We start from the raw sequence: 21,347 nt of genomic DNA, 5'->3' as shown, positions 1-21,347 counted from the left end.
TTGGGAGAGGCCGATCTGTATGAGGGACAGGGAACATGGCCATGCTGATGAACAATAGGAATTACTGTCCAGTGTTATTTGGATGGCCGCATGCTGTTGATAAAATACTGTTTAAAGACTGATATAGACCAAAATTGAAATGTACAATTAATTTCAGCCCCAGAATTTACCGTCAATGACAGCAGAGACAGCATAGCCAATGGATAGCCCAGGTTCCTTTGCCAAGCGGAAGCTTTGCGGCGGGTTTCTGCCAAAAAAAAGAGGGGGGAAATGCACAGTTATAACACACTGAAGTTATATTGGACTAGCCGATAACCCAGCGTTGCTCAGGAATTTATTTATAGGGGGAAAATGTCCGGACCAAACATAATTTCTAATGTTGGATTTTCCCCTTACCAGAGAGAGCCCCTTGTGGAGTACTGTGAAGCCATTACCATGACAACTCCACTGCACTGCACAGTGGAAGCCATTTTACGGCAGTACAGTAGAAGCCATTTGAAGGCACAACAGGCTGTATCTTAACAAAACATCACCCCGAGGGGTTTTAGGGGTGCCTTACCCCCACAGTATTTGTTTTTCAGAGAGTAAGTCATCTGTGTACCAAGTTTCGTTGAAATTGCTCGAGGCATTCCAGAGTTATGCTGGTACACGCACACACTCACACGTTTTTATATAGAGAGATGAAGGATGACAATTTTCCATGGCCTCTTGAGGCAATTCTCATTTCCAAGATAACCTCATTTAAGCTCTCTTCCCTCCTAAGGAGGAGAACAGCCTCACTGCAATAGAGCGAGGTCTATCGACCTCCAATAAGATGTTTGCCTCCAATAAAATCAAACCTAATAAAGAAAAGGAGCCAATACTAACATGGGTTTTACTCATCCCCCCAATCTCTTTTTTTTTTTAAAGGAAAAAAAAGTATGTTGATCACGGGGAGAGAAGCCTGACAGAAAGGCCCAGAAGGAAGAAGCAGCAACCATCATGATCAAAAGCAAAAACGCTGTTCAAAATTATAGGCCTCAATCCCAGGCACTGCATATTCAATCTTGTTGTGGTTCTCTCAAGTATTTCTCCAAAAGCTAAGGACCCGGCATCTTTGTGGTGTTAGTTCTTAGGTTGGAGCTATCTTGTCTCCTGTGGCCCCATCTCAAGTTTAGAAGATGAAGGTAAGTTCCCCTCTTCCCCGCCATCATTTTAATACAGATCCCAACAGATTGTAGATTACCAAGGTTATGGCCTAAGCACCTGGAAAACATCCATTTCCTGCTCTAGTTCTAAATGAAGCATAAGCAGATTTAGAATAGCAATCAAGGGGGAAGCAGCTCCCCTGCTGTGCCATCATAAATTCTTAAACCCAAGTGCTGGCAGGTTTCTGAAAAAGCATGGAAAGGCGTCAGGGGTGGGTTGCTGCCAGTTCGGGGCACGCACAATTTTGCATGCACGCGCTCGCTTTACTCGTGCACACGCCAGATGTGTGCTACACGCATGTGCACAGTTGCCCATAAATAGGGCTCCTCATGCGCAGAACATTTGAAAATGGGGGGAAAAAAACATGCCGCACCAACTGGCAAACTGGTTCGTAGGCGTGGCAGGCCTGGATCGCTGCCGGTTCTGGCGACCCAGGCCAGCAAACTGCTACCGGTTCAGCCGAACCGGTCCGAACCAAACCTCTGAAAGGCATACGTAATAGAGAATATGAATGCATCTGGGAAAATCTTAGTATGCCATTCATATCGCAGGAAGGGAATTAATCTGAGCACTCCCAGGCTAGCATTGCATAAATGTTCGATCTATCCATAATTTAAAAAAAAAAAAAGCAGTGCTTGGTGCAATAACAGAGAGAGAACACAAGGGATAGGAAATAGGACTGTTTTGATAAACAGAGGGGCAACAGAGTTATCTGCACGGATGAAAGAGCGGGAGCAACCAGATTCTTTCCACTGTACATTTCATTCTTACCCAGTGTTATCCTGTGTGCATGAATGGCTAGGTATTGTTGTCTCAACATTTCCATATCAAAATTGAGCCAGCAGGATGTTTTCCCTGAACAACAACAAAAAAAAGAGAGTGAAGAGATAGAACCTGGGTCAGCCTCAATGCCCACATGCAGCAACCTCCTTGTCGTAGCACCAGGGTACAGTCCTCTATATAGGTAACTGTTGTGGCCCAGCAGGATCCGGTTGAGCTGCTGATGGACTCGGATAGCGAGGAACCATATGAGTCTGCCCTGGACGATGTGGAGGACCCTGTGCAGGGTTCAGACTCAGAGCAGGGACCAGAGAGGGTGGTTGGCCACCAGGAGGCGCCTGAGGCATGGAGCAGTGGGAAGGATCAAAGGCAATTTGTCCCTGATGCTAGATTGAGAAGGGCTGAGAAACGGAAGCAGCAACTCCGTAGGCAGACTCACAGAAGATGATTAAGCACAGGTGGTTGTGGATTGGCCCCTCCCAAGAGAGATTATAGGTGAGGTGTTGGGAGGGGACATTTGCAGGAAACAACCGTTCGAATTAGTAGTTAAGAAAATCTATCTGTGTATTCTAGCCGTGTCTGCTCGTTTGGACTATCTGCGTTGCTTCATTTGAATTATCTGGGTTGCTCTATTGAATGTGAATTGTCTGGGCCCTCAGCCAAAGGATTCGTTATCTCAGTAATTAAACAGTGGCAAACAGCCAAGCCTGTGTTCTGGTTTATTCACAGGTGTGGAGAGGGGGGTCAGAACAGGTAACCCTTATTGAATGACGCCTCGCTCATTAACCGTTCAAAGTTACATTGGAGGTGAATGTGGCGGATTTACAATGGGTCCTCGTCATTGCAACCATCACATGATCATAATTTGGATGCATGGCAACCCCTCACAATTACAACAGTCACAGTCATGTGATTGCCACTTGCAACCTTCCAGGTGGCCTCTGACAAGCAAAGACAATGGGGAACCCATCAGGAGATGGCAAATAGCAATCATGTGACTACAGAAGGCTGCAGCCACACGGGAGTCATCCAGCAATAGCAAGTGGGACCGCTGCAACATCCACCATAAGTTGGCATGGTCATGCAACACGATGCTTTACGACTGCATTGCTTAGCAATGGCGTTGCCAGATCCAATTATTATTAAGCGAGGATTACCTGTAATTGTCCTTTCAAAACATGTTAAAAATGGAGCTCCTCTGGAGATCCCTTGTAGACTGCTGTATGTACGCAGCCTTGATGATTGCTGTATGTCAGCTCTTTCATTTCTGAATGGGTTTTATATAGAACTAATATTTATTGTAGAGGTCTTTATGATTCAGTTGGTCTGTGGTGCTGTACACCACTGAGAGTCCGATACAGATTGCAATGGGACAGAAAATAGGTGAACGAATCGTCATTTCAGCTGTCTGCTAAATCCAAGCACAAGAATTCCCAAGCCTCAGCTCTATCCAGCCTTAAATGGGCCCTTACCAGAGTTAATCTTGCGAGAAATGGCGGCTTCCTCAAATCCCGTGCAGCTCAGTTGCTCATCTAAATCCTCCAGGAGCTGAAAAGGCAGGAGAAATACACTCAACACCCTACTGGGAATAAAGCTGTTTGCTTTAACCATTCCAGAAAAAAATGTATTTCTACAGCTGATGCCTTTTCTCTTTCCCAATCAACTAAGTAAAGATGCAGAGTAGGTGATTAAGAACTGGTTTAACAGATAGACCTGTGGGATTGGCAACAATGGCAGGGATTTTTAATTTGCCAAGTGTTTTCACATCAGCAACAATAGCATGTTGCTTAAAGCAGTTGAGGAGGAGGAGGAGGAACAGGAGGAATAATTGGCAATGGATTTTTCAGGTGGAAGAATGGTGCCTTTATTTCATTCTACCAGTCAAAACAGTTTTGGGCAACAAGAAATGTAATGCAAATCGTAATGCCCACTGAACTAGATTTGAGAGGAAGAGGGAGGGAGGGAGGGAGGGAGGGAAGGGAGGGAGGGAGGGAGGGAGGGAGGAAGGAAGGAAGGAAGGAAGGAAGGAAGGAAGGAAGGAAGGAAGGAAGGAAGGAAGGAAGGAATTGATCTTGCAGTCCTGATGTGTCTCCACCTCTCCTTTAATCTATTCTGACTTCTGGCCCTGCTTGTTTCACTTTCTTCCCAAATAATGGTTTGATCATAGTTAGCTAGAAAAGAGACCATCCCTACTGCTTGATTTGGTATCATAAATGATAATTTCCCTACCCCTTTTTTTGGAACTGATGCTAGAAAGGCTGAAGCTAACTCACCCGGGGCTTGACCAATAGTGTCCCTGTGACAGTGAACATCCGTGACAGACCGAAGGGTGTACACACTGTAAAGAATTGGAGAGAGAACAATTGCGATTAGCCCCAGCAAATAACTCCCTGATGATCATCTCTTGCCAGAAGGTGGCACTGTTCTCCACAATCTAGGAAAGGGGATAGGTTCTGCCAGGAAAACAGATCTCTCTCTGCTTGCTTTGCTGTTTTATCATGCCAAAATGCCATCATGTGTTCTCAGAGTCCAGCACAGGGCAGTTGTGGAAAACAGATGCCATTCTAGGAATCCAGCAGGTAAAAATAAAAAACGAACCCAAGTCACCTCTTTCTACAGGGCAACGGATTACTTGAGTTCGGGCTCTTCAAGTTATTACCTCCACATTCCCATTATCTACCATTTTCCTATTGCATTATTCAAAGGGGCACTTTTTCTTTCAAATGGTTAGATGATGGGAGCAGACGCAGCCACATTCCCCAACTCTTTCCAAATGCTTTAGAAATGCAACCCTCAGAATTCTGAGCTAACATGGATGAATGTTGGGGTTCTGACCTATCAGGTAATGACTCTGCTGGCTAGGAATTCTGGGAGTTGTAGTCCCTAAGGAAACGTTGCTGTGCTGGGTCCCACCCTCTAGGAAACTGTAATACTTCTGTAACAGACACTGTCTGTTACCAGTATTGACAATTCAAAGAACAAGGCAGCAGGTGATAAAAATACTTCTTCTGTGTCCCAAACACTGAAGCAGGAGACAGGACTGAAGTGAAAACTTACGCAGGAGCAGGAGGACACCAAACAAGGAGATGCAGGAGTAGAGGTAGGGAAGGTAGTATTCCCAGAGATCTGTGGGAGAAAAAAAATAATACAGTCAGGTTACAGCCCAGGAGAAAAGAAACATGGGCCTCTAGGTCTATCTAGGAAATATCAAGGATGTTGCTGAACTTCAAGCCCCAACATTCCCCAATCATCAGAGCCAAGAACAAGGGGAAGCTGGGAACTGAATCCAGCCAGTCCTAGATTGCCCAGGACTGAGCTGCAGATCCTACTAAATACAAAATAAGAGACTCTCAGAAAGCAGGAACTAAACTATTGAACAAGGGGCATCTGATCACATTTACCCCAAGTTATTATTTCTAAGCTCTAGATCAGGGATTTTACTCAGGAGCTGAAGGTAGCATATAGCAATAGCAATAGAACTTATATACCGCTTCACAGTGCTCTACGCCTCTCTGTAAGTGGTTTATAGAGTCAGTCTATTGCCCCCAACAATCTGGGTCTTCATTTTACCCACCTCGGAAGGATGGGAGGCTCAATCAACCTCGAGCCTGTTGAGAATCGAACTGCTGGAGTGAACAGTGAGTTAGCTTGTGATACTGCATTCTAACCACTACACCACCACGGCTCTGGGCTTTCCCTCCTCCTATTTTCCCCCACAACAATCCTGTGAGGTAGATTGGGCTGAGAAAGAATGACAGGCCCAAAGTAAGTCACCCACTGAGCCTTGGTGGTGGAGGGAGGGACTAGAATCTTGGCTCCCCTCTAGTTCTATCAAAACTCCTTAAAACCATGCTGGTTCTTGTTCTCAAGCATTTCTGGTTTGAGCAAAGACAGAAAAAGGTCCTTTTCTGTCAATCCAGAAATTATTTCCAATGCACCACAAATCATACAAAGAGTTGTTCTCATCTCAAAACATCACTGCTAGGCAGAACTCGTTCTTCTGAATCTGCAGCTGACCGAGCATCCAGTCATGCGTTTCATTTCCTGCTTGGTTTTCATGAGGCATGACCAAGGGACACTAGGCTATTAGAAGCTTATTGTTTATTCGCTGGAGAGTTTTGTCTTCATGGAGAACCTTTAGGTTGGAAGCACCCAATTGGTTGGTTTCATTTGACTTGTATCCTGCCTTCGTTATTGTTTATAAATAACCCAAGGCAGCAAACATACCTAATAGTCCTTCCTATTTTCCCCACAACAACAGCCCTGTGAGGTGGCTTGGGCTGAGAGAGAGTGACTGACCCAATGCTTAAGACAGGGCTAAAACTAGACCAGTGATAGCAAACTTTTTTGGCGCCAAGTGCCAAAAAGGGAGGGTGCGCACGCTTATCTGGCCGCAACCAGGAAGAGGAGCTGCACAGAGCGGACATGCCTCCCATGAAAATGAACTTCCGGTTTTCGGTGCGCACATGCACGCCAGCCAGCTAGTCTCCCGGGTTTCTGGCGTGCAGACACGTGGGACGATCAGCTGGCCTGTGTGCATGCTCACCGCAGAAAACCAGCTCTTCCACTTTCCAGCACTGCTGCACGCACGAAGGCCATCTGATCATCGCACGTGCCTGCACACCAGAAACCCAGAAGAACAGGCGATGCCGCACATGCCAGGTGACATGGCTCCGCATGCCACATCGGGGACACGTGCGCCATAGGTTCGCCATCACTGTGCTAGACCAAACTGGCCTAACAACTGACCAAACAAACAAAAATTGGACCAAACAATTCCTTCACAACTCAGCTCCACTGATGAGCGGATGAGGGATAAGATTATTTATGCTTGCTGGCTAAAGTTTGGGTAACCTAGAGACTAGTGCTGTGCCTGGCAATGTAGATTCAAGGGTATCACTCTTCAACGGCCCTCTTCACAGCTCCCTGCTACCCGAGGCTCAAATCTCCCCTTGCAGTGGAAGGTATATCCCTGTAGGGGGCGAAAAGCTTCCCCCCACCATAATAACTCACCATAGAGGCTCTCCCTGCTCGCCCCATCCTGGTCCAAAATAGCAGAGGCGACCCAGACCATTCCCAGGACCAACAGGGTTAGCAACAGCAGGACTACAAAGGTTTCATATACCCGAGCCATGATCCCCTAGACAGAAGCAGAAAAGGGGGACACAATTATTTCCACTCCGGAACTGGGAATAGGATAAGAAGTCTTCAAGAGGCAGGTGGCATTATTTTGCTTCTAGGTGGAACCTAGAAACTGGAGACTTTATTGCTTGAAACTGAAACAGTGAATTTTTAATTTGGGGATTTGACGATTCAAACTGTTTTATGATTATAGAAATACTACACACTATTAAATTTTAGAGGAAAAGGGTTTTGGGGTTTTTTGTATTTGTAACTGCATTGAAGAAAGTTGGAAGTTGCTTTTATTCTATTATTATTCTTTCTTTTATTCCTTGCCCTTTTCATACCCCACTTAAATTTTATTTTGTCTAGGAATTCAAGTGTGTGTGAAAGTGCTTGTTTGTGCGAGTGTGTAAATAAAATAAATAAAAAGAGGCAGTTGCTACCTTCTTTGATCCAGCAAAGCCTTCTGACTCCGTGAAGAAGTAGGCAAAGGGCATGAGGAAGACGAGGGAGAGGTTGGAGAAGAGGAAGACAAGATTCCAGAGTCCTAGGAACAGAAAAGAGGGAGAGAAATTCCCTTATGCCTCTGCTCCAGCTCCTCAAAGGCCTATCCCTGCTGCTCCCTCTCCTGCTGTTGGGACTCCTGCTAGCCTTCTTGATTTGGGCCATTCCTGGGATAATCCACAGGGGCTCAACTCTGATGGGACACCCCTTTCCTTTCCAAGCTGGATCTGACAGCCCCCTCAAAGCTGAAAATCCCAGTCACCTTTACAGAAAGGTTACACACATGCTTGGTACTAATGTTCTTTCCCTAAGCATCCCCTGCTCTGAAGTGGCTTCATTCAGACTGAAGCAATTCCAGACAATGAGAGGACTCATCCTAGAGCAGGGAAGGCTAATCTTTTATGTCACCACGTGCTGACCTGTGTGACGGAAATGGCACGCAAAACCATCCCGCGAGGAACATGCGGTCTCGCTGTCCTTCCCACTTTTGGGGAGCGTCAAAACCCAGAAAAGCAGTGTCCCAGCGCACATGCGCACACTGGCACCCAAACCTCTGGTTTCTGGCACATGCATGCACCCGACAAACAGCTAGTCATCGCACATGCACACTCTGGAAACCCAGAGGTTTGGGTGCCCACACACATGCGCGATGGAACACTGCTCTTCTGGGTTTTGGCGCTCCTACATATACGAAGGCCAGCTGGCTGACATGTGTGCAGCCACAGGAACGCAGAAGAGAAGTCAGTGAGGCCGTGCCTCCCACGTGATCCGGCCCCATGTGCCACTTGCAGCACGCATTCCATAGGTCCACCAACACGGTCCTAAAGGGTATTGGTTCTACAACACAAATGTTGGGGATTGTGGGATTTTCAAAGGAGAGAAGCTAGGATTTGGGAGACACAGAGAAGAGGAAAAGCAGATTTTAGTGCTAATTTTGCTTTTGCTTTTTTTAAAATAAAAAAGGGGGAATGACTCCCTTGAATTGAAACTACCTTCTCAGGACTGCAACTGGCAGTATTACACAAGAGGTTTCCCATCCTTATGTCTCAAAAAACTTTTCTGTTGTCCCAATCCAGCTTACCATCCTTAGCCTCCCATCCAGGTATCAACTAGATCTGACCATCTGATCAACCAAGGTCAACTTGGTGCTACCATCTGCCAAGAGTTGGTTTTACGACTTGCCTAAGAGTTCTAATCGCTCTTGCTAGTCAGGTTTTCTCCATTATGAAAGTTCACAGAAGGGGATGTGGCCTTAGCACTTAGCCTTATATACCACTTCAGTGCTTTACAGCCCTCTCCAAGAGGTTTACAGGGTCAGCCTCTTGCCCCCAACAGTCTGGGTCCTCATTTTACCAAGCACAGAAGGATGGAAGGCTGAGTCAACCTTGAGCCTGGTGGGATTCGATCTGCCAAACTGCAGGCAGCTGGTGAGCACCAGAAGCAGCACTCTAACCACTGCTCCACCGTGGCTCATTCCGTTTCCCCACAGAGACAGATGCCCCTCCTCCCTGCCCACAGAGGAAGCATTGCAGGGAGCTCACCATGGATGAGGGAGCCGTTCAACCACTGGATGTAGTAATTTTGAGGGAAGGAAAGCAAGACTTCGTTGCCGATGATGGAGAAGGGCAGCAGAAGGACTGCCCCCAGGGACACAGCCAGAGTGAAGGTGCACAGCCACAGCCTGAGCAAAAGGACACAAAAGAAAGGATAAGATGCTTGTCCACGTCCATCTGACACTGTTCGCTGCACAGTGAAGCCACAGACTACGCCTCATATTTACGACTTTCTTCCCCAAAATAGAAAGAACGTTGGTCCTTACCTGAACGTTTCTTTTCAGTAGACGAGAGGGAGGGGCCACAAGTGGGATATTCCAAAAGCCTGATTGGTCCAAAGACTGAGGGAAATTTCTTTTAACCTCCTCTTTGCCCTGTTGGCTCCCAGTTCCTTGAAGGCGAATGTCCAAAAGTAAACTGTATAGGAACAGACACAAACAGAAGGAAAACAAACCACCTGACCGCCCCGCACCCCACTAACTATCAACTAACATAACTGGGGTGGGAAGTGCCCCCCCCTCTCGTCTACTGAAAAGGAACGTTCAGGTAAGGACCAACGTTCTTTTTCCAGTAGACTCGAGGGAGGGGCCACACGTGGGACGTACCCAAGCTCGGTCCCAGGGAGGGAAGACTCAGGGGAAGGGGCGGTCACCACCTATTGTAGGACCCTGCGTCCAAAGGACGCCTCAGCAGATGCAAAAGCATCCAACTGATAGTGACGGATGAAGGAGGACGGGGAGGCCCAAGTGGCCGCCCGACAGATGTCCTCGAAAGGGCCCCTAGTGGTCCATGCTGCCGTGGCTGCGGCACTCCACGTGGAATGGGCATTGATCCCTGAGGGGACCGGCCGGCCCAAGGATTCATAGGCAGTGGAGATGGCCTGATGCAGCCACCTGCCGATCGTGCCAGATGATACCCTGTCCCCCCAGGAGCCAGGTTGGAAGGAAATGAAAAGGGCTTCAGAGCGGCAGATAGGTGACGTGCGGCGGAGATATATGCGTAAGGTGTGACGCACGTCTAAGCGGTGCCAAAGACGCTCCCGCTCATGGGAGGGATTAGGACAAAAATTAGGAAGGATAACTTCCTGTGCCCGGTGGAAGGGTGAATTGACTTTAGGGAGGAAGGTGGGATTCAAGCGGAGGATCACCCTGTCCTTGTGAAATTGGCAAAGGTCATCCTTGGAAGACAAGGACCCCAACTCGGAAATGCGCCTAGCAGAAGTTACGGCGACTAGAAAGGCCACCTTCATGGACAGAAACCTAAGATGCACTGTGCGCAGTGGCTAGAAGGGAGCCCCTGTCAAGGCCTTGAGCACTAAAGGTAGGTCGCAAGTGGGGAACCTGTGTATGGGGGGAGGCTTAGAAATCTCTTGACTAAAGGAAGGTGTGTCAGAGACAAATGACCGTCCCCGGGTACGACTGAGGACAAGGCTGCTACTTGATGCCTAAGGGTGTTATGGGAGAGACCCCCGTCTAATCCGTTTTGGAGGAATTCGAGGATGTGAGCGACCAAAGCTTCGGTTGGGCACATCTGGAGGGGGGTGCACCATCTAACAAAGGCCGACCACGTGGAATTATAAATCCATGTGGTGGAAGGGCGCCTGGATGCCTCTATGGTAGCTATTACCCGGGAGGACAGGTCGGCTTTCCTCAGGAGGCTCCGCTCAAGTGCCAGGCGGTTAGGTGGAGCCATTGAGGCTCTGGGTGGATTTGGATCCCCTGGTACAGGGAGATCTCCTCCTGAGGATCCTCCACAGGGGAGTTATGGAAAGCTGGATGATGTCCGCAAATCAAGGCCATCTGGGCCAGTGTAGCGCAATTAGAATGATGTCCGCCCTCTCTACCACTACCTTCCTCAAGGTCCCCGGGATCAGGGGGAGAGGGGGGAAGGTGTATAGAAGACCCAGAGATCATCTGGACTGAAGGGCGTCCACTCCCTCTGCCGCCCGGGCTGGAAAGTGGGAGAAGAACCTCGGGAGTTGAGTGTTTGCTGGCGTTGCGAACAAGTCCACCAATGGGTACCCGAAGTGCTGACAAATCTTCCGGAACAGGTCGGGGTGGATCTGCCACTCCCCATGGTCTATTGTCACATGACTGAGCCAATCGGCCTGGTGATTGGCTGTGCCCAAAATGTGTGAGAGACATTTGGCACAAGTGATGCCAAATGTCTCTCTGCCCAAGAGCCAAGTTTCAGTGCTTCCAGCCAGGTTCAGGAGCCCTGTATGAGTGTTTCCGGTAAGGAACTGGTCGATTGTCCGGCTTCTTGGAGTTGGCCGGCAGGATCTTCTTCTTATTCTCGATAAGAATCGGGTCTAATGATTCACCAGAGATTGGTCCCTGCTTAAGGGGTGGCTGCCAAGTTCCGCTTGGACTTGTTGTCCATTTGCCAGTTGCGAAGCCATAGTAGATGCCTAGAAGTCACCGAGGTAGCGAGGTCTCGGGATGAATATTTCACAGCGTCTAAGGTGGCATCCGCAGAAAACTGGGTGGCCACAATAATTTTGGTGATATCCTGTTGAAGTCCCTCATCTTGAACAGGAATGCGATCCTGTAGTTCGCAAAGCCATATGCGCGCTTCAAAATGGCCACCGGAGCTTTGCAGCGCACTTCAAACGGCCTGTGAGCTCCGCTGCGGCTTGTTTGGATAGCTGCGGCTCGATAGAAGAGCACGCGGCTGGGAAATGGAAACCGCCTCCAGCCCAAATGGCGCTACCCGCTTTGGAGCTTCACCCGCGTAGCTGCTATAAGGAGCCCGACACCCCCGCAGTTCCGGGAATCGGTCGGAGCTCCCAGTGCCACGAGAGCGGAAAGCCAATTAGCTCTCCCTCGATGCGCTGCAGGACGGAGGACACTGTCCCTGCAAGGCAGCAGCTGTTTTTGGAATTTAGAATGTCCAATGGATCGAATCGGTAGAAATATAAAATTTACCTAATTTTATCAATGAAATACTGGGAACCAAAGCAGTTGTTTGGACCAAAGACTGAGAGGAACTGGGAGCCAACAGGGAAAAGAGGTGGTTAAAAGAAATTTCCCTCAGTCTTTGGACCAATCAGATTTTCGGAATATCCCACGTGTGGCCCCTCCCTTGAGTCTACTGGAAAAAGACATTATCTCCTTGGTCCGCCATGTTCAAAGGATGGGAAGGTTAAGACTCTTGAGCATGACAAGGAAAGAGCAGCTTTGTTCACCACACACAGGAAGCAAAGAAGTTAGTTTGATGAGGGTCTCCCACCCTCTCTTCCCCCCCTCCTCTCACACACACACACATACACACACACTTTTATTGGATCAATTCTTTCACTTGAGTCTTATCAAAATTTAGAGCAGTTCCACTTAAGGGAAGCCTGAAGTCATAAATAAGGCTTTCAAATTTTAATTTATCCCAAGTGAGAGTGGGCAGCTGAAACCTAACTTTCTGGATGAGAAGCAACCTCTAATGGGGAAGTAAGATAATGCGGTATGCTTAACATGCCAGGTGAATGCCTTATGAATATGAATCTGAATAAGCATGCATGGACTTGCAGGGCCAGCGCGACGTGCAATAAGTTCACATGATACAACAAGCCTGGGTGTTTGTTAGCAGGATAGCAATTTTTTTGTCTTTCACTGTGAGTTGTGTTGTGGGTATGGGTGTGGGTGTGGGTGTGTATGAAAGGAGGCTCAGCCAATCTCATTGTACACATGTTGTTCTTTGACAATAAAGGTTTGAATTGAATTGATGCTTTATTTTTATATAAACATATGCAAAAGAATGCTTTTTCTATTTTTTTTTAATTTATTAAATGTATATGCTGCCCATCTTACTATCAAACGACTGAAGAATAATGTCTGAAGAGGACAGGGATTCTTAAAAGCCTGAAGGGCTGCCTATAATACATTCTCTACGATTAATGCCCAGATGTAAGAGAAATGCAAAATTCCACCTCATATTCGTTTACCTGGGCCATATTCCAAAAATACCTTGAATGGTGTCCCAAATTATACAAAGAGAGGGATAGGGAAATCCACATCAGATGCAGATTTTGATTGGACATTTCATTTTTTTAAAAAAAAAATAGTCCTAAAATGATAAAAAGGAAAACATGGAACTGGGAAGAAGGAAGGGGAAAGGGAAGTTATGAATATCTTAAGAGGAGAAAAAAAGGGAACTTACGCAATCCGATTGACTGCAGCATCTTCATCAACTAAGAATAGGAAAAAAAAATATTATTACTGTTACTAAACTTAAGTGCTCAAACTACTTTTCTGCCAAAGAACCCAAAGTAACATCTATAGTTCATTTTGCCAGTCTACTGAAGTAGACTAGTCATCACTCTAAGCTTCTCCTATGATCGCCCACTGCCATGGGGGAGTAGAGATCTGAATTTGTGTCATCCAGTGACAAACTTTTAATTGCAACATACATGATTCCTAACAGGAAGTGTAAAGATTGCATTTAGTATATTCCATGTTGGTGATAGAACATTTTGTATTAGACCTGCTGGTGGCACGCGGAGACATTTGTCCGGGCACACGAGGCGTTGCCCTGTCAGCTGACTTCGGCCTTCTTTTGAGGCCATTTTTCGCCCTCCGGAGGCTTCAGGAGCTTCCCTGAAGCTTCCAGAGCGTGAAAAACGGCCCTGGGGCAAACCGGAAGTTCAGGAACGTACTTCTGGTTTGCTCATAGGGCCAGTTTTAGCCCTCTGGAGCCTTCAGGAGGCTTCCCTGAAGGCTCCGGAGGGCAAAAAACGACCCTACAAGCAAACCGGAAGTAACTTCCAGGTTGCTCGTAGGGGTGGTTTTAGCCCTTCGGAGTGTTCAGGAACCTTCTGGAGGCTTCCTTGAAGGCTCCGGAGGGCAAAAAATGACCCTTCGAGCAAATCGGAAGTCACATCCGGGTTGCTCGTAGAATCGTTTTTTGCCCTCCAGAGCCTTCAGGGAAGCCTCCGGAAGGCCACTGAAGGCTCTGGAGGATGAAAAACGGCCCTACAGACAAACCAGAAGTCACTTCCGTTTTGCTCATGGGGTCGTTTTTTGCCCTCCGGAGCCTTCAGGGAAGCCTCCTGAAGGTTCCGGAGTGCTAAAACTGGCTCTACGAGCAAACCGGAATTCCGTTCCCGAACTTCCGGTTTGCCCATAGGGCTGGTTTTTCGCGCTCTGGAAGCTTCAGGGAAGCTCCTGAAGCCTCCAGAGGGCCTCTGGGGGGGTGGGGGAGGCTGTTTTTGCCCTTCCCAGGCTCCTACAAAGCCTTTAGAGCCTGGGAAGAGTGAAAAAAGCACACAAAAATGGGGGGGGGGCGCTGGTCATGCGCATAGCATTATGGGTGTGGCACGCCCCACGCTCCCCCCGCTTTTGGTACGCGAGTCACAAAAGGTTTGCCATTACTGCCCTAGCTCATTGCAAAACCATGACTTTATGGAAGGGCAAAATGTAATCTACAGCAGGGGTCCCCAACCTTTCGGACCTCATTCATAATTTTAAATTCTGCAGACCACTAATATAATCTGCCTAATGACTGCGTGGGTGGGTGTGGCTAAGTGGTCATCTGACTGGATGGGTGTGGCCAATTCAATGTCACTCACATCGAGGGATGCCTCGCCAGCCTCTACTCGCCCCTCTTCTGCCAGCCACTCCTCGCCTACCCGCCCAGGGCTCCTTAGGGCCCCAACAGGAAGCAGTTGTTGGAGCTAAGCAGCCACCGTGAGAAAAAGTTGGCAAAACAGCTCAGTTCAAATTGGATCTGATTGAGAAGGAGGCAGAGCAGGAGCACCTCACTGAGGGCTACAAGCATAGGCTTTCCAAGCAGAGGGAAGACTTGTGGGAGTACCGGCTCCTGGAGGTTTAGCAGGCTGAGATGGTCAGCCAGTTCCAAGCCATGATGCAGTCCCACTGGAACAAGGCCCTCCGGCTCTTCACCACCACCAGCACTTCCCTCCAGCCTTCACCCAAAGCCCCACACCAGGAGGCTGAAGCAGACCCCAAGTCAGAATTTCTGCCCTCCTCCGACCCGCACAAAAAAGACCCCGAAGGGGGAGATTCCTCTGCAGCAACACAAATGTTGCGCGTATCCGGCCCAAGATCCGTAGTTTGAGGACCCCCTGATTTAGTGCAATATAAAAAATATAAATAATTTTCTGCGGACCACCAAAATTTTCTCACGGACCACCAGTGGTCCACAGTCCCCCAGTTGGTGACCGCTGATCTACAGTATAAATACAGTGGAAACACAGAAGAAAGTTGGCTAGGTGAGGAATTCTCCAGGATTAGTAGAGGTTACTTCTTGTCCACCATAATCAACTATAAAATATGCAGCTGAAGACAAAAACTCATCCAATCAATCTGAACAGGCTGGTTGACCAGGGATGACAGAATCTACTGTTCAATTCAATTAGGGGGAAAACTCTATTTAGAGAGAAGTTTCTGGTACTCTTGTCTTCACTATCACAAAGAGATGGATACAGCTTTTCTGCTCCTCCCCCATCTGCAGATAAATCCAACCCTCCTCAGAGAAGGTGGTTTCCTTGGAATTCAGAATACGAAGTAGAATATACAGGAGTTGCATTCTGTATACTGTATCCTAAGGGAACAGTGGTGAATGGTGCCTCTCTCCAGCCATAGGACAACAGACTGGGTGGTTAGAACTGCACACATAAAAATTTCCTTATGAATCTGATGTCCAATTGTGTAGGGTTAGAGTAGCACAAGGAAGGTTTTGTGGGAATCCCTATGCTGTAGGCATTTCCCTAGGATGCATGTTTTGTACAGTAAAGGAGCAAAACCAGAATGTCTCTGCAAACTGATCTTAAAAGTAGCCACCGTTTCCTCATATTCCCTATTTGCCCAATAAGTGTCAGCATCAAACTACAAGCCCAGCAGTTGGAAAATTGCTAAGCTGGAAAAAGAGCTAAATTCCCTAGGTCAACGGCTGTCAAGGCAACTAAACTAGCAGCAGCATAAACAAACTTCAATTTAAAAGACAAAAAAGCCCTTCTACAGGGACTGGGAGTAGAGACCTCAGGGCTGTTGCAAAGCAGGAGAACTCTGGGGAAGAAATCTTTCCATTTGGGGCAGAGAGGGTGTATTGTCTCCGCAAGCTTCATTTGCAGGCATTCTGCTTAAAAGTTATGCAAGAGTTGAAGCCGGAGGGAGCTAACCAGAGGGAGCCCACAGAGTACACCTGCCCATTGTTTTGTGAACAATTTACAGACTCCAAGTGGTTGCAAAAGGGACATTTGCCAATCCTGCTAAAAATCAGCTGGCTTAGTTGCAAGTTTGACATAAGATGTTCTGAGGCTCATACAAGGCAGTTGAAAAACGTTATGGAAGTCCATCAAGTTTCACCCTGGCTGACAGAGATGTTAATGATCAAGCAAATAAGTTGCTCTCTGCTAGAAGGGAACAACTTAATTTATTAATTGGACTGTTACAGAAGCATTCAAGACTTATGACAGTACAACCTTCCTCAATCTGATGCCCTTCTGGATATATCAGAATTGCAGCTATGATAGTGCTGACCTGGGACTGATCTGGGAATTGTAGAATTAATAATCCAGCCAACGATTTTCTGGCATTCATCGAGGTTTGGGGGAGGTTTGCCTATAAAGGTCAAACCTTTGCCAATGCAAATGTTGCAGCAGAGATGTTTGCTTTGTTGCAGCAGAGTTCACGTTGAACACATGCGTAACTGAAGGCTGGATTCCCACACACTAAGTCATCAAGCAATTTGCCTCATTTGGACATAATGCAGGGGTGAAATCCAGCAGGTTCTGACAGGTTCTGGAGAACCAGTAGCGGAAATTTTGAGTAGTTTGGAGAACCGGCAAATGCTACCTCTGTCTGGCCCCAGAGTGGGATGGGAATGGAGATTTAACAGTATCCTTCCCCCGTCAGGCCCACCAAGCCACACCCACCAAGCCACACAACATCTACCAAGCCACGCCCACATAACCGGTAGTAAAAAAAAATGAATTTCACCACTGACATAATGTAATACTGCATGTGAACTCGGCCACTGTAATGTTTCGACCGTGGTGAGTTTAAGTTGTGGGCTGTTCAGCAAATCCAGGATTAGACAAGCGCATTTCGTGCAATGTGAACTCTGCTGATTTGTCATAATTGAGCAGGACACATATTTTGGAAATCTTAAAATCAAGGGAAACTGCTAGTTTCATTCTCCTCCTAAGCTCTAAAAAGCCATGTCCTGCATGGCTTCCACAACTTCAGTGGTGGTATAGTATAGTGGTTGAAGGCTGGGAAGGACAAAGGGGAGACTCAGGTTCCTGTCTATCTTCAACTCCCTGGGTGATTTTGGGCCAGTCCCTCTCTCTCAACCCAGCCCACATCATGGGTTTGTTGCTCTTGGGAAAAATGAGAAAAACTTACACTCCTGAAGAAAAGGCATCTAACAAACAAAATTGGGAATATAACAAATGAATAAATATGCCTTCTGAAACCATGTACCTAGAACAGCTTTCCCAAGCCTAGATACCTCCTAGATGGATGAGTTTTGGCTCTCCAGTAGGTCTGGCCTTTGCTGAGAATTCTTGGCACTGAAATCTGCCCATTCAGGTAAGGGAGAAATGACCTTGATTTGCCTGCCTACCCAGTTACCTGTAGTGAAGTCTGTGTGCCTTTTGAAGTAGGTTAAGATGAAGTAGCACAGGATGTAGAGACTGCCAAAAAGAAGGATGCAGATCTGTGGGAGGAGAAAGAAAAACTGGTTACGAGATGCTGGTCAATGAGTCATCCTCACCTCTTCCCAGTGACTCTTGATATGCAACCAACTTCATCCAGGGCAAATGGAACACAATTTGGGAAACTGAAGGAACATCTTCTCTATCCTGTTACTGAGCAAAACCATTCCATTGCCATCACTATATTCAATGCTTTCCTTTATCAACATTTCGTTGTGAAATTTCTTCAGACTACCCTGTTTCCCTGAAAATAAGACCTCCACGGATAATAAACACAATTGGGCTTTTGAGCGCGTGCGCTAAACTAAGCCCTCCCCTAAAATATTTAAATGCATGCGCAGCCGGTCCCCACCATTTAATGGAGGGAAAGGGGGGGAACATGTCCCTCGTGCCCGACATGCACCTGCCATCCATGTGAAACGGCCTCGCGGAGGCCACTACCGCAAACCCTAGCTATGCCGCCCCTTCTCTTAGTGGCGGTCGCAAAAAGAGCGGCAGGCCCAGGGACGCTAGGGCTGGCAAGAGCGTGCCAGAAACAGAGACAGAACTTCCGCCCCTCTCTGGATCAGCTGATCCGCGGGCCAAAGTTAAGGGGCCTCCTGCACCTCAAAAATAATAAACCTCCCCGAAAATAAGGCCACGTGCTTATTTCGGGGGTCAAAAGAAAATAAGACCCTGTCTTATTTTCGGGGAAACACAGTACAAGCAGCCAGCAGGTTTGAGAAAAGCCACATTTCTTCCTCTAATTTTATCTGGATTCCCTAACATATGTTTTAACAATACCTGGGAAGGGGTGTTATTTAAGAGCTGGAGAGAGCAAAACAAAGAGAGGAAACATTAAAGCAGGAAATTGTCAGCCTTTTCCTGCAATTGCAGCCTGCGTGCTTACATACCAGATCTAGACTGGGTTCAAAGACACATAAAGCAAAGATGTCGGTACAGTAGGCAGCAATAATGGGATAGGTTTGAAGAGCGCCAAAACTGGAAAACCCAGGAAACCACATTTATGACTGAGGGAATGATATCACGCATGTGACAAGAGAGGATAATTGCAACAGAGAAACTGTTTCAGGGAAGTGTTGAAAACGCCAGTTTCTAAAGGAGGCTTTGAAATCATCCCATCCCCCCCAAGTCAAGCTTACAACTGAAAGAAGGAGTGAACGGAAAAGTGAAGTGGGAGGAAGAGTGGATCAGCAAGTTTCATCCTTTCTTCATCTAGTCCAGTGTTTCTCAACCTTGGTGACTTTAAGTCCTGTGGGAATTCTGGGAGTTGAAGTCCACAGGACTTAAAGTCGCCAAGGTTGAGAAACACTGATCTAGTTGGACTCCTATACCTCTGATTCTTTATTCTGCATCTTAGCTACTCCATTGCCAGCTCATCCTAAAATACTTGGAATATCACAACTATGGGAAGAAAGCAAAGCAGTACTTTTTAAAAATAAATGCACCTCCGATTAAAAGATTTGAGAGTGAAAAATTTGGGTTTTCCCTGTCCAGACATTATTTCAGTTGAAGCCACGTTGTTTCCTCTAGTAACTTCACATAAAATGGAAAACATACCCTCCCAAATAAGCGCATTTCTGAGAACAAGATTCAGAAGTTAAAACAACAAAACTAAGCACGAAAAGATGATCCCATCAGTGAAGCTATGTAAACAAAAGAAACCTAAATCTGAAAATTGAATGGTCAGAGCGCTAAGCAAATAAAAATTGCAAAATAATCCTCCAGCTATTTTGGGTGGAATGAGCATTAAATTGCTCTCCAGCCCCAACAAGTACTAGTTATATAAAAAGTAAACATGGATGTTTCATCTGCCACATGACAGGTTTACTAGGCTGCCCAAGGACATTCACGTGGTGCTCGTGAAAACATACCAGGTTTCATTTAAAGGGTCATTTTTTGCATTCTTACGTTCCAAAGTTTTGTTCTTCAAGAAAGAAAGCAACCCTCTGTGATCAGGATGATTAAATGCCACAGGCTCTTAGCCCACCTTATACTACAAACCTATTTTAAAATGTGACAAAGGTTGCACACTATCCTTTTTCAATCTGGTGCTATCCAGATACGATGGATTTCCAAAATCCCCCCACCGTAATAGCCAATAGAGCTGGATTTTCTCACAGAATCTATTCTAGAATATTTGCCCATCCCTGATTAACCATATCAAAGAATTGAAGTTATAAACAAAAGGAGACTGCTACCAAAAGGTAACCAATCCCTTTCAAGAAAAGTCAACAGTAAGAAAGATGACCACAAATATGAGGTATCTTAGCTTTACATCAGAAACAAGGATCCAGTCTTTAGAAATATTGAATTATACTGTAAATGATGAAGCTTGCAAAAAAGGCCAAACTAATTTCCTTGGTTAGGTAGGGAAAAGACAATATCTACGTTTATTGCTCATCAGAAATCCCTTATAGACTTTTTGCATGAAACAGAAAAAAAATACTCAAGGTTTATAGCTTTGATGATTAGGAAAAAAAATGTATTTTTTTTGTATTGTAAAAAATTTGGTTATATTTATAAGAGAATATTTGTAGTTCAGGGTTGAACTGTGAGATCCTTAGGGCTCTCTGAGCTTTATAATGATGATACCGTTACCTAGTTTGGGTAATGAAATGACTGCAAAAAACAATCAAACTGAGATAGCGCCAAGGACCCCATTGGAGTTATATTTGCTGCAAAAAAAAATGGAAGCTGCTTCTATTTTTTTTCATTTTATGTTTTCATTTTTTTTTCCTTTAAAGGTAAAGGTTTCCCCCGCACCTAAGTGTTAGTCATTCCCGATTCTGGGGGGCGGTGCTCATCTCCATTACAAAGCCGAAGAGCCAACGCTGTCCAAAGACGTCTCTGTGGTCATGTGGCCGGAATGATTAAACGCCAAAGGCGCACGGAACGCTGTTACCTTCCCACCAAAGGTGGTCCCTATTTTTCTACTTGCATTTTTATGTGCTTTTGAACTGCTAGGTTGGCAGAAGCTGGGACAAGCAATGGGAGCTCACTCCATTACGCCGCACTAGGGATTCAAACCACCAAACTGCCAACCTGTCTGATGAACAAACTCAGCGTCTTAGCCACTGAGACACCGCGTCCCTGCATTTTTTTTCTTTCTTTACCTCACATTAGTTCTTTTTTTAACCTTCTTTTCAAAACTTTAATAAAAAAATAGAGAAATGCAGACATTTGAAAGCAGGGGAAGAGGGTCCCACCCAAGGCTGGGAGAAAAGAAATGCAGGCAAGCATTTATTTATTCTTTTTGAAAGCAGGAAGCCGTGACTTTGATTTTATACCGCTCCCATTCCTATTGCCCTGTTCGGTGTGGAGAGAGGAAGGAGGAAGAGCTTGTGGTGTTACAGCCTCTTCTCACCCAAAAGGGAAGCAGAAGAGCAAAACAAAATTGTTCCACGCCAGCTGGCATCCTGTAAGCATGATGTGCTTTGGAGTTGCCGCCTGAGAGATGACCTAGCAGAGTGCTATGCAGCCAGACAGGAAGGAGTGGTTTTTTTCCCCTCACCTCCTCTTTGATG

At 46.5% G+C, this 21,347-nt stretch overlaps 1 protein-coding gene across 1 annotated transcript in view; it reads right to left on the bottom strand.

Annotated features, from left to right (window-relative positions):
- Positions 1-21,347, bottom strand: part of LMBR1L (limb development membrane protein 1 like) — a 43,117-nt gene that overhangs the window by 8,450 nt on the left and 13,320 nt on the right. The window contains exons 2-11 of the mRNA XM_081939812.1: positions 17,738-17,822; positions 13,302-13,332; positions 9,138-9,277; positions 7,536-7,639; positions 6,982-7,108; positions 5,026-5,094; positions 4,242-4,306; positions 3,441-3,516; positions 1,960-2,043; positions 171-247 (exon numbers count right to left, since the gene is read on the bottom strand). Of these exons, the coding sequence (XP_081795938.1) occupies positions 171-247; positions 1,960-2,043; positions 3,441-3,516; positions 4,242-4,306; positions 5,026-5,094; positions 6,982-7,108; positions 7,536-7,639; positions 9,138-9,277; positions 13,302-13,332; positions 17,738-17,822 (858 nt within the window). The remainder of the gene's footprint in view (positions 1-170; positions 248-1,959; positions 2,044-3,440; positions 3,517-4,241; positions 4,307-5,025; positions 5,095-6,981; positions 7,109-7,535; positions 7,640-9,137; positions 9,278-13,301; positions 13,333-17,737; positions 17,823-21,347) is intronic.

This window comes from Natrix helvetica, assembly GCF_964273705.1.
Source record: "Natrix helvetica genome assembly, chromosome: 1".
In the NCBI taxonomy this organism is placed as follows: domain Eukaryota; kingdom Metazoa; phylum Chordata; class Lepidosauria; order Squamata; family Natricidae; genus Natrix; species Natrix helvetica.
This window is presented reverse-complemented; position numbering and strand designations above follow the sequence as displayed.